General features: G+C 43.7%; 1 protein-coding gene across 1 annotated transcript; it reads left to right on the top strand.

Moving 5' to 3' along the window:
- The first annotated feature begins 4,854 nt into the window (after positions 1-4,854).
- Positions 4,855-12,912, top strand: tent5d (terminal nucleotidyltransferase 5D). The gene is made up of 3 exons (XM_019884429.1): positions 4,855-5,528; positions 7,803-8,116; positions 8,402-12,912. Exons 2-3 carry the CDS (start codon positions 7,811-7,813, stop codon positions 11,585-11,587), a joined length of 3,492 nt encoding a protein of 1,163 aa, XP_019739988.1. The 5' UTR covers positions 4,855-5,528; positions 7,803-7,810; the 3' UTR covers positions 11,588-12,912.
- Positions 12,913-13,898: the final 986 nt, after the last annotated feature.

Below are 13,898 nucleotides of genomic sequence, written 5' to 3'. Positions count from 1 at the left end.
TGTGTGTGTGTGTGTGTGTGTGTGTGTGTGTGTGTGTGTGTGTGTGTGTGCAAACTCACCAGTCACCTCACGCATCAAAGTGCCTCAACGGTAAAATGGAGATTTGTTTCACTTTGGGGCCACTGATGATGATTGTGGATGCAGTTAAGTATGAGCTGATGATAATTAGGAAGGACAAAAAAGGGTCAAAGGTGGCGGAGTGTCACTCCGGTGGACTCGCATCAACCACGGTGCTGCGGGTATGTTCATGTATAGATATTTGGGCCTGCTTTGATAGCACCTGTAATGGCTCCCATCTGAGTCTCACCTCCCCCCTGAGATGTAGTGAATTACGTATGTGTGTAATAAGGCAATGGCATGCAAGCAGCAGTAGACCGCTTCCTCTACAGGTGACACCTTTGACCTCTCATCTGTTCCCTGTTGGCAGAGTGGGGGAGGAGGGGTACAATGGAAAAAGGAAGACTCGTGTCCATCTGCATTCTTTAAAAAAAAATACAGCTGTACAATGAATGCCATGCAAAACCCTTTAAACAAACTTAAATGCGGTTATTGCTACAGGAAAACAAAACAATAATCAGACAGTCATCCAAGTGTAATAAATGATCAGCTTGTCAGTTGGATCCACACTCTCCAAAAATAAAACTCAGTGGATGGATTTCAGAGATGGAGGAATGTGTTCAAATTTCCAGTGCATGTCAATCTAGATGAGGAAAGTGCCGCCAATAGTTTCAGCTAAATTCTGCTGCAATTTTTTTTTTGGGAAGTTCTTATCTTTTACCAATGTCATATGTTTCAATGCTTTCCAGTGTAACCCCAATGTCCATAACCTCCAAAACAGGGATTCCAAAATTGCAAGAAATACATTTAAAGTGAGTGAGTTTTTTTTTTCCTTTTAAAGTATGGTCATTAATTTTTGATTAGTATAGAATTGACAGTTCAAAAGTGGCTTTTCCTCACATGCTCCCAAAGCATTCATGGTAAGCTAAAATGAAAACTCAAAATTGCACAACTGGTGACCAATCCAAAGTGTTTTAGTGCCTTGCTCACAGGCACCTGGAAGGTAGAATGCAAACTTAACATCATTCCGACAACTGCTGTAGCTGCAACTTCTCCTATGCTCCTAACACATAAACAAACAAACAAAAAAATCTGATTACTGATGAGGAAATGAACGCAGTGTTTACATGTTAGTCTTCTCTTAACCGAACACTGCAAATTGACCACAAGTGTAAAAGTGACTGAGTGGTTGTTTGATGATATGTGCCTTAAAAAGGATCGGTGATCACTCCAAGCAGGGTGTACCCTGCCTTTTGCCCAGTCAGCTGAGATAAACTCCAGCTCACAAGACAGGACAAGAAAGAAAATGAATTGATGAATAGACCACGATGGAAAAGCCAATGTTATGTGGACGTTCGTCCACTGGGTGTCACTTTTTACCTTGACTTGCTTGGATTGCTTTACTTTTCCCAAATATTTGAACATTACTGAGGTTTTCGAAGGTCAAGTCAACTTTGAGCTCGAATCTACACTGTATTGTTCTTTACTTTTGCAATAAGCACACTTAATAACCATCAGCATCCTGAACGATCGTTATCTGACGAAAGCTACGAGTGAGGCTCACGATACGGTGCTGTTACTAACTAGTACCATGCTGATTTCTGAGGCTATCTTTATGACTGTTTGAGCAGATGTACCTTGAGTAACAATGATTAAATATGGTGATTGTGATGCCGATTTAAAATCTGGCTTTAATTTCATTTTTCATCTTCAGTCCTTGAAAATCAGGGAAAACCCCCCTCGCAGACATACATACATACATACATACATACATACATACATACATACATACATACATATAGAATCTACCCAATAAATGCAAGGTAACAATTCGCATCAGCTTCAATTGTGTTCATTTAAATAATTTATTTTGGGAAATATTTCTAATTATATTCCAGAATTAATTACTCAACGAAAGGGAATAAGTGAGTATATTCACTTCAAACTACTATGGCTACAAAAAAAAAAAAAAGTATGTTTGTAATGAACTTTTACGTATTTGGGGAAGGTAATACTGTAGTTCATCTAAATCCAAAAACACACCTTGAAACAAGCAGTTTAGGATGTCAATTGTTTTATTCAATCAAATGTTCCAACACAAATCAAAGAGAAACCCCTTCATGCAGTAAACAGAAAATATACACGAATTTTAGACCGAAACCACTGATGGACAGATTTGCTCAGATGTGCTTTTTTAAAAAGAAATCTCTGTGACAATGCAATGTTCAGAGCACAACAAACATGAAAAGTAGTTTTGGAGATGGGAAGTTCCTGCCCAGCGCCAGTGATATGCAACATTTTGCATGCGGTTTACAGGGTACTCCCAATAATAATTAAGAGTGATAATGCCATCATTAGTTTCAAATCTGCTTTTTTTTTTTTTTTTAAGGACCACAGGAATGATGCAAACATGGGCATGTATTGTATAGTCCTGTAATCAAAATTGATGTCAGAAATAAAAATGACATTGTAGTGATTTTAGTCTTGTCTTGTGACATAACATGCATCTGATGACGGCGAGCAGGGACAAAGTGAGCCTAATGCTATTGTTGACTTATTTGCTAGGTGTGATTTTCTCAAGCAACTCGAATAATTAAGCAAAACAAAAGCGATGGGAAGGACCACACAAAGGAATTTACTGGTAGTTTCCAATGATCACTTCAATGATTGACTTGGAAAATTAAGAGATCTTCCAGCTGGGATGCTCAATTGTCCACTATTTAGTTCAATGTATGCTTTTTTTTTTTTTTTTCAAAATTTGAAATTAGCTTGCATTTTCAATTTTATCAAATTGTTTTGGAGAAATCAATCAAACAACTAGCTACTCTCAAAACGCTCCTTCCTCTAGTCAGCAACCCAGCCACGCCTCCCTCCCTCTTCACATGTTTTGGCAGGAGGTACAGGAGGAACCAGACAGTATTTGTCCATTCAAAATGGTTGTGCATTCCAAACAATTTCCAAAAACTACACTAAAATTCATGTGGACATCTCAATGTATGCCCACTTCAACCTCTGAAAATATCACAAGCATGAGAGTGTTCATGGCTAAACTAGAAGCGAATGAGTAAATGAGCATCTTAGATACATTTTCTCGTATGACATGCATGGTTTCTTTGATAAATCCCAAGGATATGAACACAATATGTTCTATCTTTGGAATGACCTCCCACTGAACATTCGTCAAGCCCCCTCGCTGCCCATCTATTAAACCCGCCTCAAAACTCACTTGTATTCTTTGGCATTTGACTCAGCATGACTCAGACTTGATCTTAGTTCTACTGTTTGGTGCTTTCTACCGTCTTTGTTACTGATTTATTGCTTTATTGTTGTATAAATGATAGTTGCTCCATGTACAGCACTTTGTATGCAGCAATGGCTGTTTGAAAGTGCTCGATAAATACAGCTGAGTTGAGTTGAGTATCCGTAAACCTATAATGTATGAAATATTTATGTAAAGTGTCCATAAATATTTGATTTGATTTGATTTACATTGTAAACCATCAATTTTAACTAAATAAATCTTGGTTAATCCACAGTGAGCCTTACATTTGAACTGATTCACTTTAATTAGTTTTGAAACTTACAGATTTATGTTGATTTTAAGAAATCTAAACACATAAATTCGAAGCTAAGTATTGTCATACAGTATCTGTTCATTGTTCTTTGTGCGTGTGAGGGCGGGGCCACTTGAGAGGGGATGAGCCAGGAGGGGGAGATTGGCTCGGAAAGGCAGTCTGAGTGTGGACCGTAAACGGGAGTTGTGGCCATCAGCAGCCGTTTTGCTCATGAAAAAGTGCCAACAGATTGCATCAGCGACTGTGTGCATCCTTGGCGACACTGAAGGGCATTACAGAATGATTTAAGTGTGATGAAAATACTGAATGAATTATTCCATGATTTTTTTTTTTTTTTGGGTGGGGGTCGCTCAGTTTTGTTTCGGGGCGTAATCCACCTCTGTGGGAGCCAAGAACGTGCTGTATGCAAGTCCAAATCGAGGAACGGCGTTGTATTTCCTCTTGGAATTAGTCAGTGTACGCTCTTATAACGTGCCATGGCAAAGAACAAACAATTCCGTGGCGGACATAATGATGATTTATTAAAAATCGAGACTGTTTATAATCCCTATTCAATGTTCCTTGGAAAACGTAAATTCGCCTTGCGATGAGGGAGGAACTATCCTGAGACGGCTTCATCCTTTGAAGACAAGCTGCTCGGTGCCTCTGGCTTCTCCTCCTCCTCATCAGAACGGTCACGATTTTGCATCGCGTGACCGCGCCTCCTACGTCACGACTGTTCCCCTAGTAGACAGGCGCGTGTGTCCGTAGCAAACAAGTTCAGCCCAGATTAAAAATAGTTTGTACGCGGAATCGCTAGGTTGCGGGGAACGTCTAGTGACGTAATTCATGCACTCTGCTCTTGTGAAGGAGTAATTTGACATTTTCCACAAAGGTCCGCGCCATTTATCTCAATGTTTCCCTTGTGTGTTTTGTCACTTGTTTGTGACGCACCCCGTATGCAACATCTTCCCCACCGTTTGCCGACACGCTAATTGTTTTTCAATGCACATTTAGACACAAGAAAACGCCGAGATCGCACTGGGTCATAAAGCTAACGATTTAAAAAAGAAAAACAATTTGTGGTTGAGAAAAATCCGTACGCCTTCGTGCTCTGGCCGATTTGGGTGGGATTAACGGATGGGTCAAGGAAGGGAGCAGCACGGATGACTCATAGCTGTGTACTCAGCGTGGACACCGGATATCAATGCTGTCTGTAGGCGAGGGGGTAAATGTTTTCAACTGTTGTATTGCCTTTAATCACTAGCTCAGCTGCCCTCTCGGTTACGAAATGTTGAGCCACCTGCGAGGCAAAACTCACTGACTTTGTACGGTACCGAGTGTTTTTACCATGCAGAAACAATCATATGCTGCAGAAACAATCATATGCTTCTACACTTAATTACATTTTTAGTCCACCTTTCCGTTCGTTCTAAATAGAATTCCTTTCCGACATGTTTGGTGACGCCTGTTGTGACCTGTGTTCGATACATGAAACTCTTGTCAGCTTCATCGCGCACACACACTCACACAAACGCGCGCGCGCTCACACACGCACACATACACACACGCACAGCCATAAGTGAATGACGGCAGGTCGCCATGGAAACTGCGTTACGCTCCGGGCACCCGGAGAAGAAAACAAGAGTGCGAGGACTGAGTGGAGTATTCATTTCAGCACCCAGCGTCTCGTGGACAGCGCCCGGGTGAAGTGGAGCAGCCTCACATGTCTGGTCAGGGACAGAGCCGCATGCAGAAGCAGCAGAAGCAGCAGCAGTAGCGAGCCTCGCCAACGTGGTTCCAGACTTCCAAATAAAAAACAAGACTCTCAGACCAACTCGACGTGAATCGCGGTGGTTCCACGAGGTTTGATCCCGGTTGCGGGAAGAGGAGCCAGTCGCTCTGCCTCAGCAACAGGTAAGACCATGTCAGCGCTTTCAGATCGGTCTGTTCATTTCTGCTACATGAATCATTGATGTGAAGTTAATCCGAACCCCCCAAAGTGCCACTTCTCCTCATCCTGACAAGTCTTTAATTACCTTTCCCTAGCATCTCACTTTATAAGGCTTACATGATCGAATCAAACCAAGGAAAACTCTGGCTCATTTGGAGTGTTCGGTCATGACATACTCTGAAACTATATAATACAATAAGGTACAATACATCTTTTTTTATGAAGCGCTTTCACAACAGCTGTAGGTGCAACAAAGTGCTTTACGGAATATTTCACATCAAATAACAAGAACACAATAGACCACATAACATGAAACGTCAAGAATACGACAAACGAAACAAGTATTCCCACGTACGTCTTGTTTAGTGGTGTTAATTCATGAGTAAACACTATGTACTTTCGTTACAAAAAAAGACAGGGGAAAAAAAAAGAAAAGTAAAGAGAATATTCAACAAAATTGGTCAAGTTTGAGAGAGTAATTATTGTAATCATGTCCTCTTGGGTGCTTTGCACTGACCACGTGAGCTTCAGAAAATCAAAGTGGAGAGGACACTATTCCTCAGACTTTTATTGTAAATCGAGTTCTGTGTACCAAATCCAAGCATTATATGTGAGCTGAGCTGATACGCCTGGATGAGTCACTCGGGCTGCAAGTTTGCAGAAGAGTGTGACGGGGGAGAAAGAGAGAGAGAGAGAGAGAGGGGGAGAGAGAGAGAGAGAGAGAGAGAGAGAGAGAGAGAGAGAGAGAGAGAGAGAGAGAGAGAGAGAGAGAGAGAGAGAGAGACAAAGGGGCCAACTGTATAAGGATCCTGCAGTGGCTCTTTGATTGTTTTTATGGCCAGTGTCAACATCAAGGGTTGTGAGCTTTGCCTTTGTGCATGTGTTTTCCAGACTGAAGGGCTTCTTGGTAACCTAATTGGCACTTCCATTGTATTTTGTTTTTGTCACTTTCCAGTAAGAGTGCAATGAAGGACTTATTGTGTACAAAAGAAAATTGGTGATTCAGATTTACTCAAACTACAAGATGGATTGCAAGCTTGATCAAGTCTGTGGACTGTTGATTGTGGTTGTTACAGACTCTGAAGTCTGACAAATGACGGTCAGAGTCCAACCTATTATTGTTCATTAGTATCCTGTTATTTGCCTTCGAATATTGACAAATCACAGCAATCAGCTGTATTCAGCTGTAGCAATGACTGACAAGCATTGGTGAAAACAAACAGCAGATCACAGTAGGCTGCGATGTATCACTCGTTCCCTGAACATTTTCCCACAGGCACGCGCTGCGTCTTGTGACACAGCTGTTGACAAATGTAATATGCTTAATTTAAATGTGAGGCAAATTTCCCACGACTGAGTGTTAAGTCCATATGTGCAACTATCTGTATCACCAAACCAAAATGAGCAATCTGATCTCAAACTCTGAACTGATTTGCTCTGTTTCTAAAGGGATTATGGAAAAGCTTGTTGTGGCTCACACGCATGCAGGAATTATTGTGAGTAAAATATGTAAATGAGCATGCTGTGTGGCGTGCACACAGACATGAAAACAGATGTGTGTCCTTAATTTGTGACGTTGGTGTGATTAATGAAGTCTGCCGGCAGTGACTCATCCAGCTTAACCCTTACACTGCTTGTGGAAACAACCAAATGATAAATACTTTGGCTGTCACAACAGATGCCCGTTATTAGTTTTAGTGTTGGCTTTCATTATCATGTATGCCAAGTACAGCTATCAAATAAACATGGCTTATAGCTTTATTCATATAATGTTTCAGACTGAAAGGGAGTGTTAATAAAGTCCCCGTTTCATTGGATACGGGCAAAGTGCATTATGCATTTCAGATTCAATTATCCCAGTGAAACACTTCTTCATTTGCTGCGATCAGGTTGCAGCAGAGAATGTTTCTGCAAGGAAAAGCTTCATGAATGACCATGTGTCAGTTTGTCAACACAGCAGTTATATTAGCATTGTGGAAAAGCTGTCAGCCAAGCTGTGACTAGCAGGCATCAGACTGGCCGTGGCAGCGATGCTCTCCCACTCTATCTCTCGCCATGTATGTAAGCGCACAGCTGTCCCTCGGGGAGCAGGGAGCGCTAGGCGAGTGTGGGCCGGAGCTCTGCGCGAGTGGCGGGGGGTGGGGTGGGGGGGGGGGGGGGGGGCGGGGGAGTTCGACCATTGTTGGATTAAATATGAATAAACTCTCATGTCAATTATTTGTTTTCCCTCTTTTAAGGCATCAGCATGTCTGAAATGAAATCCAGTCAGCGGTTCCACAGCCTGAAGCCTGAGCAAGTGGCAGTTCTCCATCAGGTTTTGTCAGACATTGTTCCCATCCACGGCCGCGGGAACTTTCCAACCCTGGAACTCCGTCCTCGAGACATCATCATCGCTGTACGGGCTAGTCTGCGGAAGCAAGGCATCATCGTTAGAGACGTGCGCCTCAATGGCTCCACGGCAAGCCATGTTCTGGTCCAAGACAACAAAATGAGCTACAAAGACCTGGATATTATTTTTGGAGTGGAGCTGCCCAGTCAAGAGGAGTTCCAGGTAAGTTTTAACAGAAAAGAAACAGCCAGCTCAATAACGTGTGCTATTATTTCCATTTAGTCCAGCGACCCTCGCTACCAATACTGCAGTATCGATTTTTGTGCTTTTCATTCTGACAGAAATAATTTGAATCTAAACTAATTCCGTTACAATTTATTCCAAAGGCAGACTGAATTGGTTTTAATATTTATAACTGGATTACACCTGAAGCCAAAGTCTCATATTGCGAGCAATATTGCAGTCATTATTTATAGTCCTTGTCATATTTGTTCCCTTCTCCCACAGGTGATCAAAGAGTCAGTACTTGGTTGCTTGCTGGACTGCCTGCCAGCAGGGGTCAACAGAGAGAGGATCAGCAGTGCAACAATGAAAGAGGCCTATGTCCAAAAGATGGTCAAAGTCTTTAATGAGCAGGACCGCTGGAGCCTCATCTCCTTGTCCAACAACAGTGGCAAAAACCTGGAGCTCAAATTTGTAAGCATGCTGAGGAGGCAGTTTGAGTTCAGCGTTGATTCCTTCCAAATCATTTTGGATCGTCTTCTTGAATCCTATCTGCAGGAGTCACTGCACAAGCATAATGTTACACCGAAGGACCAAGAGGTAGAGAACAAAGATGGTTCTTCTCTGCTTAAGCAGGGTAGCGCTGCAGGAACTGAAAAATCGAAATTTAAAAATGCATCCCTTTTAGAAGAAGGGGCTCATATTACCAACACTGAACAGAAGGATGACATGCATGGAAAAGAAGATACAATGCAATCAACAAAACATTCCACACAGGAAGACAATAACAAAGAAAAAACACCCACAGAGCTAAATGAGCACCAAGAAAACTTGAATGAACCCAAACTCCCTGGGCATGCATCTTTAAAAATGATCGCAGGAGAGAAACCAACCACTGAGACCGATGTGGCGGAATATAAACTCAACGACGCGATGCAGCCCTCAGACTCAACTGAATGCTCAGCGCACTTGGAACCAGTATTTTCAAATCACGATGCACCTTGTGATAAACAGGAAGTACTCACGGAGAAAACAACTGGACTGACAAAGACCACACAGCCAACGCCGACAGAGTCCGTAAGACTGACAAATAACTGCGACAGCAGAGAATCATCCGAGAACACCGAGACCTCAAAAAGTTTAGATGAGCGTGAGAAAGATGAAACACGATGGTTGTGTAACCCAGATGTTGACACATCTTCTCATCTAAGGGCAGACAACACCTTAAAGAGCGGAAAAAAAGATCAAATTGATGTACTGATTAATGCAGAGCTTCAAGGGGACATAGGAAAAAGTCATCCATCAAAAAAAAATTTCACACCGGAAGAAAAGACGGAGCGCACACAGGCTGATGGGTGTGTTTCTTCCATCGCCGCCACACCGCTTTCACCCAACAGCGCTGTAGAAACACACAGCGCACAGATTGAAAAATCACGTGACAGAGTTGACAGCATGGCAGACACTCAGGACACACTTGCACCACCCAGCCTTGTTACTGACGAAAAGGCATTCTGTCCACCTTCTTGTAAAGTTTCAGAAAGACTCTCTCATATGGTGGTGCTTAAGCACTCATCTCCTAAACCTCCGCGTAGGATGTGCAGGAAGGTTGCCTCCATGCCTGACCCTGTGCCAGCCTTTGAGAGTGACTCCATATCAGATTCCAGTTTAGATCCAAACTCTTCCTCAAGCCCTGAACCTGATCTTCATGGTAAACTAAGACTTGGGCCCAGTCTTGTTACGGCTACTGGTTCAGACCCCACAAGAGTCACACTCTCGATGATGACAGTCCCTGGGATCGAAAACAGTCCAAACAGCAACCTGTCATCAAATCTGGACTTCCGCTTCACTCCTGATCCCGCCCCAGATTCCATTTCCGCTGAACCTCTGGATCCAAAATCTTCTGAGTTAATCACAGAGTGTTTGTGCGGAACGGACATTCAAACCCGTGAGGACAGACTAGCTGATCAAAGGCAGTCTTCCACCGAAAATACTACTTTGCAAGTGAAACAAAACGAATCTCCCGATAGCCTGAAGTCGCTAGTTTCACATAGTGATAAATGTCACTCAAATACCCAAGAATCTGAAAGCAATGAGGAGGAGGAGAACAACATTGATAAGCCAAGTGGCAGCAGCGAAAAATCCTCACCTCTACAAAAGACCCCTCCGCCCCAATCACCTTCCTCTTCGCGCAGTGTCACCCCGCTAGTTTCATGCCTCCCGCCTCCTGTACTCAGTTTCTCACCTCCCTGCTACACCCCTTCGCCCCCAAGCCTCAGCCCACCCCCATGCTTGACACCCCCCTCTCACTGCCTCTCGTCTTCGACGCTGCACACTGCCGGTTCCGCCACCAGTTACAGTTCTCCTTCCCTCGGCTTCAGCCCTACATCGTCCTGCATCAGCTCCCCTCCTTATCTCACCCCTCCTATGCTCAGCCTCAGCCCTCCCCCTGTCTGTCTAACTCCTCCTTCTCCGTGCCTCAGCCCTCCCCTCCTCTGCTTCACTCCTCCAGTGGAATCAGAGGATCCCGCGTTTCAGATATCCTCAGACGCTGGGTCTCTGATTGACAACTCAGACAGTGAAGAACAGATTGTCGAGCCTTCTACCCTGCACCCAGCTTCTGTCTTGCAACTGGAGGATAAAAGAGAGCAGACTTATGTTTCTTTGTTGACTCAGGTTCCAGAGCCTGTCTCTTTTCCGATCACACTACCAAGTGCAACCTCACATGCGCTGCCCCAGTGTGCAGACCCAAGCGAAGCTGCCCCTCCAAACACAAATGATGCATTTAGCTCGGCGCCTGAGAGCAAAGAGGCCCCAAAAACAAATGCAGACGTGTCTGAGCAGATCGCAGCTCCTCAAGAAGCGGGCTGTGTCCCTGCTGTCGAGGTCCTGGCCGAGAGCATGTATGGTGACTTTGAGGCCGCCATGGATCACCTGCGCTACCGCTTAATCGCTACAAGGAATCCTGAAGAGATTCGAGGTGGCGGCTTGTTGAAATACAGCAACCTCCTGGTCAGGGACTATCGACCGGCCAGTGAAACTCAAATAAAGACACTGGAACGTTACATGTGCTCACGCTTTTTCATTGATTTCCCCGACGTGCAAGAGCAGCAGAGGAAGATCCTGTCCTACTTGAAGAATCACTTCATTGGAGAGGAGAGAAGCAAGTATCAGTACCTAATGACACTACGCCGCGTGGTGGATGACAGCACGGTGTGTCTGATGGGCCATGAGAGGCGCCAGACTCTCAACATGATCACGGTGCTGGCACTGAAAGTTCTCGGGGAGCAGAACATTATCCCGAACACAGATCATGTCACATGCTTCTATCAGCCTGCTCCATACCTTGCTGAGCACAACAGCCCCTACCTGACGGAACCCAGTTACTGCAGCTACTACATCCCCCAAGGGGGATCAACTCTCCTTTACCAACCATACCCCTTGCACATGCACACACAAACGGGACTAGTTTAACTGTGAAGAAAATGTGCCTGAATAGGTACACAAAACACGCAGCAAAGGAAAAAAACCTACCTGTTATGAGCTAAGAGCTGGAGAATGGAAGTAGCTTTGGCCTCTCACAGACTTTTCAGTGAGTACCTGGGGGCTGTACTTCCAGTGGTCCTCTAAAGTTAAAACAAGATTATTAGTCATGATTTTGGGGAGGGGGGAGGGGAGATATTTGGTATCATTCCTAAAAATACTGTGCGCCCATGAGTGATAACCGTTTGAGATACCTGGGACCAAAGATGAGTTTCTGACCTTCTCAGACATGCAAACATACTTCCAGATTCTTGGATTCCGATATGTCCTTTTCCTGTTCCTACTACTGTGTTGTTCTGATTGGGTTTGTTTAGAATTTGGACCTTGCCTGTGATATATATTGTGCATGGACTACATCGGACTGTTCTCTCACTGCCAAATGCTGTGTGACTATGTTCCCAAGACGGTTTAATGTAAATGTTGTTTTCATGTACTGAAGAGTTCATTTTGAAGACGTGTACAACGATGGATTTTTCAATTTGTGAAGTGATATGTTCTTTCGTGCATGCAGACATATGAACACCACGCATATTGTAAAATTGATGGGAAACCAGATAATGCATGAGCAACTCGACATAGCGTACATATATGACACAATGCAAAGGCTTTTAAGTCAATTGAAATTTCTCTATTTTTGCAAGACTTTCCAAGACTATACTCAACGGTCATCCTGCTGGTTGTTCACAATGCCTTTGTAACAGACTGTACAGCATACCGGTTACAGTATGTTGTGTGTGAATAAACAATCCGTCATTTTCAGGTAAACTGTGAGAAAATGTGCCGGATTCCTTTTCTTTTTTTCCTTTTTGTGGAATACTTTATGTAGTCATGTGACGTACTTGACGATTTAGTTTACATGACAAAGGTGGTCAAATTATAACCATCTTTGCGTCACAAGAATGGATGAGGTAGAAGCAATTGCCTTTGAACGACTGACTCGTCTCACAGTGAATCAGCATTCACGATCTACATGATACACTGTAATTCCATAACAATTTCAAAGCAGTTTGGATCTAATTTAAAGTGACAGAAACCATGACCAAAGATGGTTGGGCAGGGAAATCAAGTGCCTAATTGAAAGAAATAAGAGTCTTTATCTTACCGCACCCCGCACTGGGGGTGTTAACGGGGTGGGTCTGGACCTGGGTTGCAGTTTCCGTGTTTCAATGTTGACCCCGTCACTCCTGCCTGTTTTGAAGTCTTCTTAAATGTACTTGTTTGTTGTAGTTTATTCATGTACCTTTTAATAAATAAAGGGGAACTTAAAAAAAAAAAAACAGTTCAAATATGGTGAGAAATTATTTTATATGCAGCTCAGACAAATTGAAAAAAGTCACTTTTCGATTCTTTTACTGTTTGACACTGACCCTTTTTTTCCCACAACAAGGCATTGTGTAACTCATCGTTAGCCATGATTTGGTGCGACAATGTTCCACTTAAGCACAACAGTCACATCAAGATGGCGCCATGGAGACCAAACTAAAGGTGGGAAACTGTGCCTGTTTGAGGATCTTTAAAAAAAAAAAACAAAAAAAAAACACATAAATCAACTGTTCGTCAGAAGTGATGGGATCTGCTCATTCACATTAATGCAATAGAGCCGAGTCAACAATGTGTATATGCAAGGAAGAGGCAAAGGTTTCAGATCAGGATGTGCTCTTTTACAGGTTGTACTCAAAGAGACTTAACAGGCGAGAATGCCTTCGGGGGCCTCGAGTGTGATCGCAGGTTTCATTCGCCAACTATTTACTCCCAACGTAGGCTTGCACAAGGCTGTGTGGCTCTGTGGGAGAGAGGAAACGTGTGTGATCTTTGAGGCTCTATACCAGCATCTCACAGACCCCTGAGCCGCTCTTGTCCACTCGGGGTTTCCATAGAGACAGGGACAGACAGCCTGTTGGGTGCAGGAGAGCATGACGTAGGACAGGGAGGGCGGTGGCTGATGCGGATGTTTAAAGAAACAAAAGAAAAAGGCTGGTGAAATAAATGGCTCAAGATAGTGGACGGGTGGCCACAAGAGAAAATAGAGTTGAGGAGGGAACAATAAGACAAGGACAGTGAGTGGGGAAGGGGAGATAAAGCAAGAGGTGGGCGGAACAGAGGAGTTGATGAGGCAAGCGTGGGAGGCTGTCAGGCCTTCAGTCACAAGGGAGTCACCGTGAAGTGGCTGCGGTGACGTCAGCAGTGATGTCAGAGCAGTATATACACACACACACACACACACACACACACACACGCACAC

Source organism: Hippocampus comes, unplaced genomic scaffold (assembly GCF_001891065.2).
Source record: "Hippocampus comes isolate QL1 unplaced genomic scaffold, H_comes_QL1_v1.1 scaffold156, whole genome shotgun sequence".
Classification (NCBI taxonomy): Eukaryota; Metazoa; Chordata; class Actinopteri; order Syngnathiformes; family Syngnathidae; genus Hippocampus; species Hippocampus comes.
This window is presented reverse-complemented; position numbering and strand designations above follow the sequence as displayed.

Coding starts and splice junctions, on each gene's coding strand:
- tent5d (XM_019884429.1), top strand. CDS start 7,811: ATGTCTGAAATGAAATCCAGTCAGCGGTTCCACAGCCTGAAGCCTGAG. Junction 8,117..8,401: donor CCAGTCAAGAGGAGTTCCAG/GTAAGTTTTAAC, acceptor CTTCTCCCACAG/GTGATCAAAGAGTCAGTACT.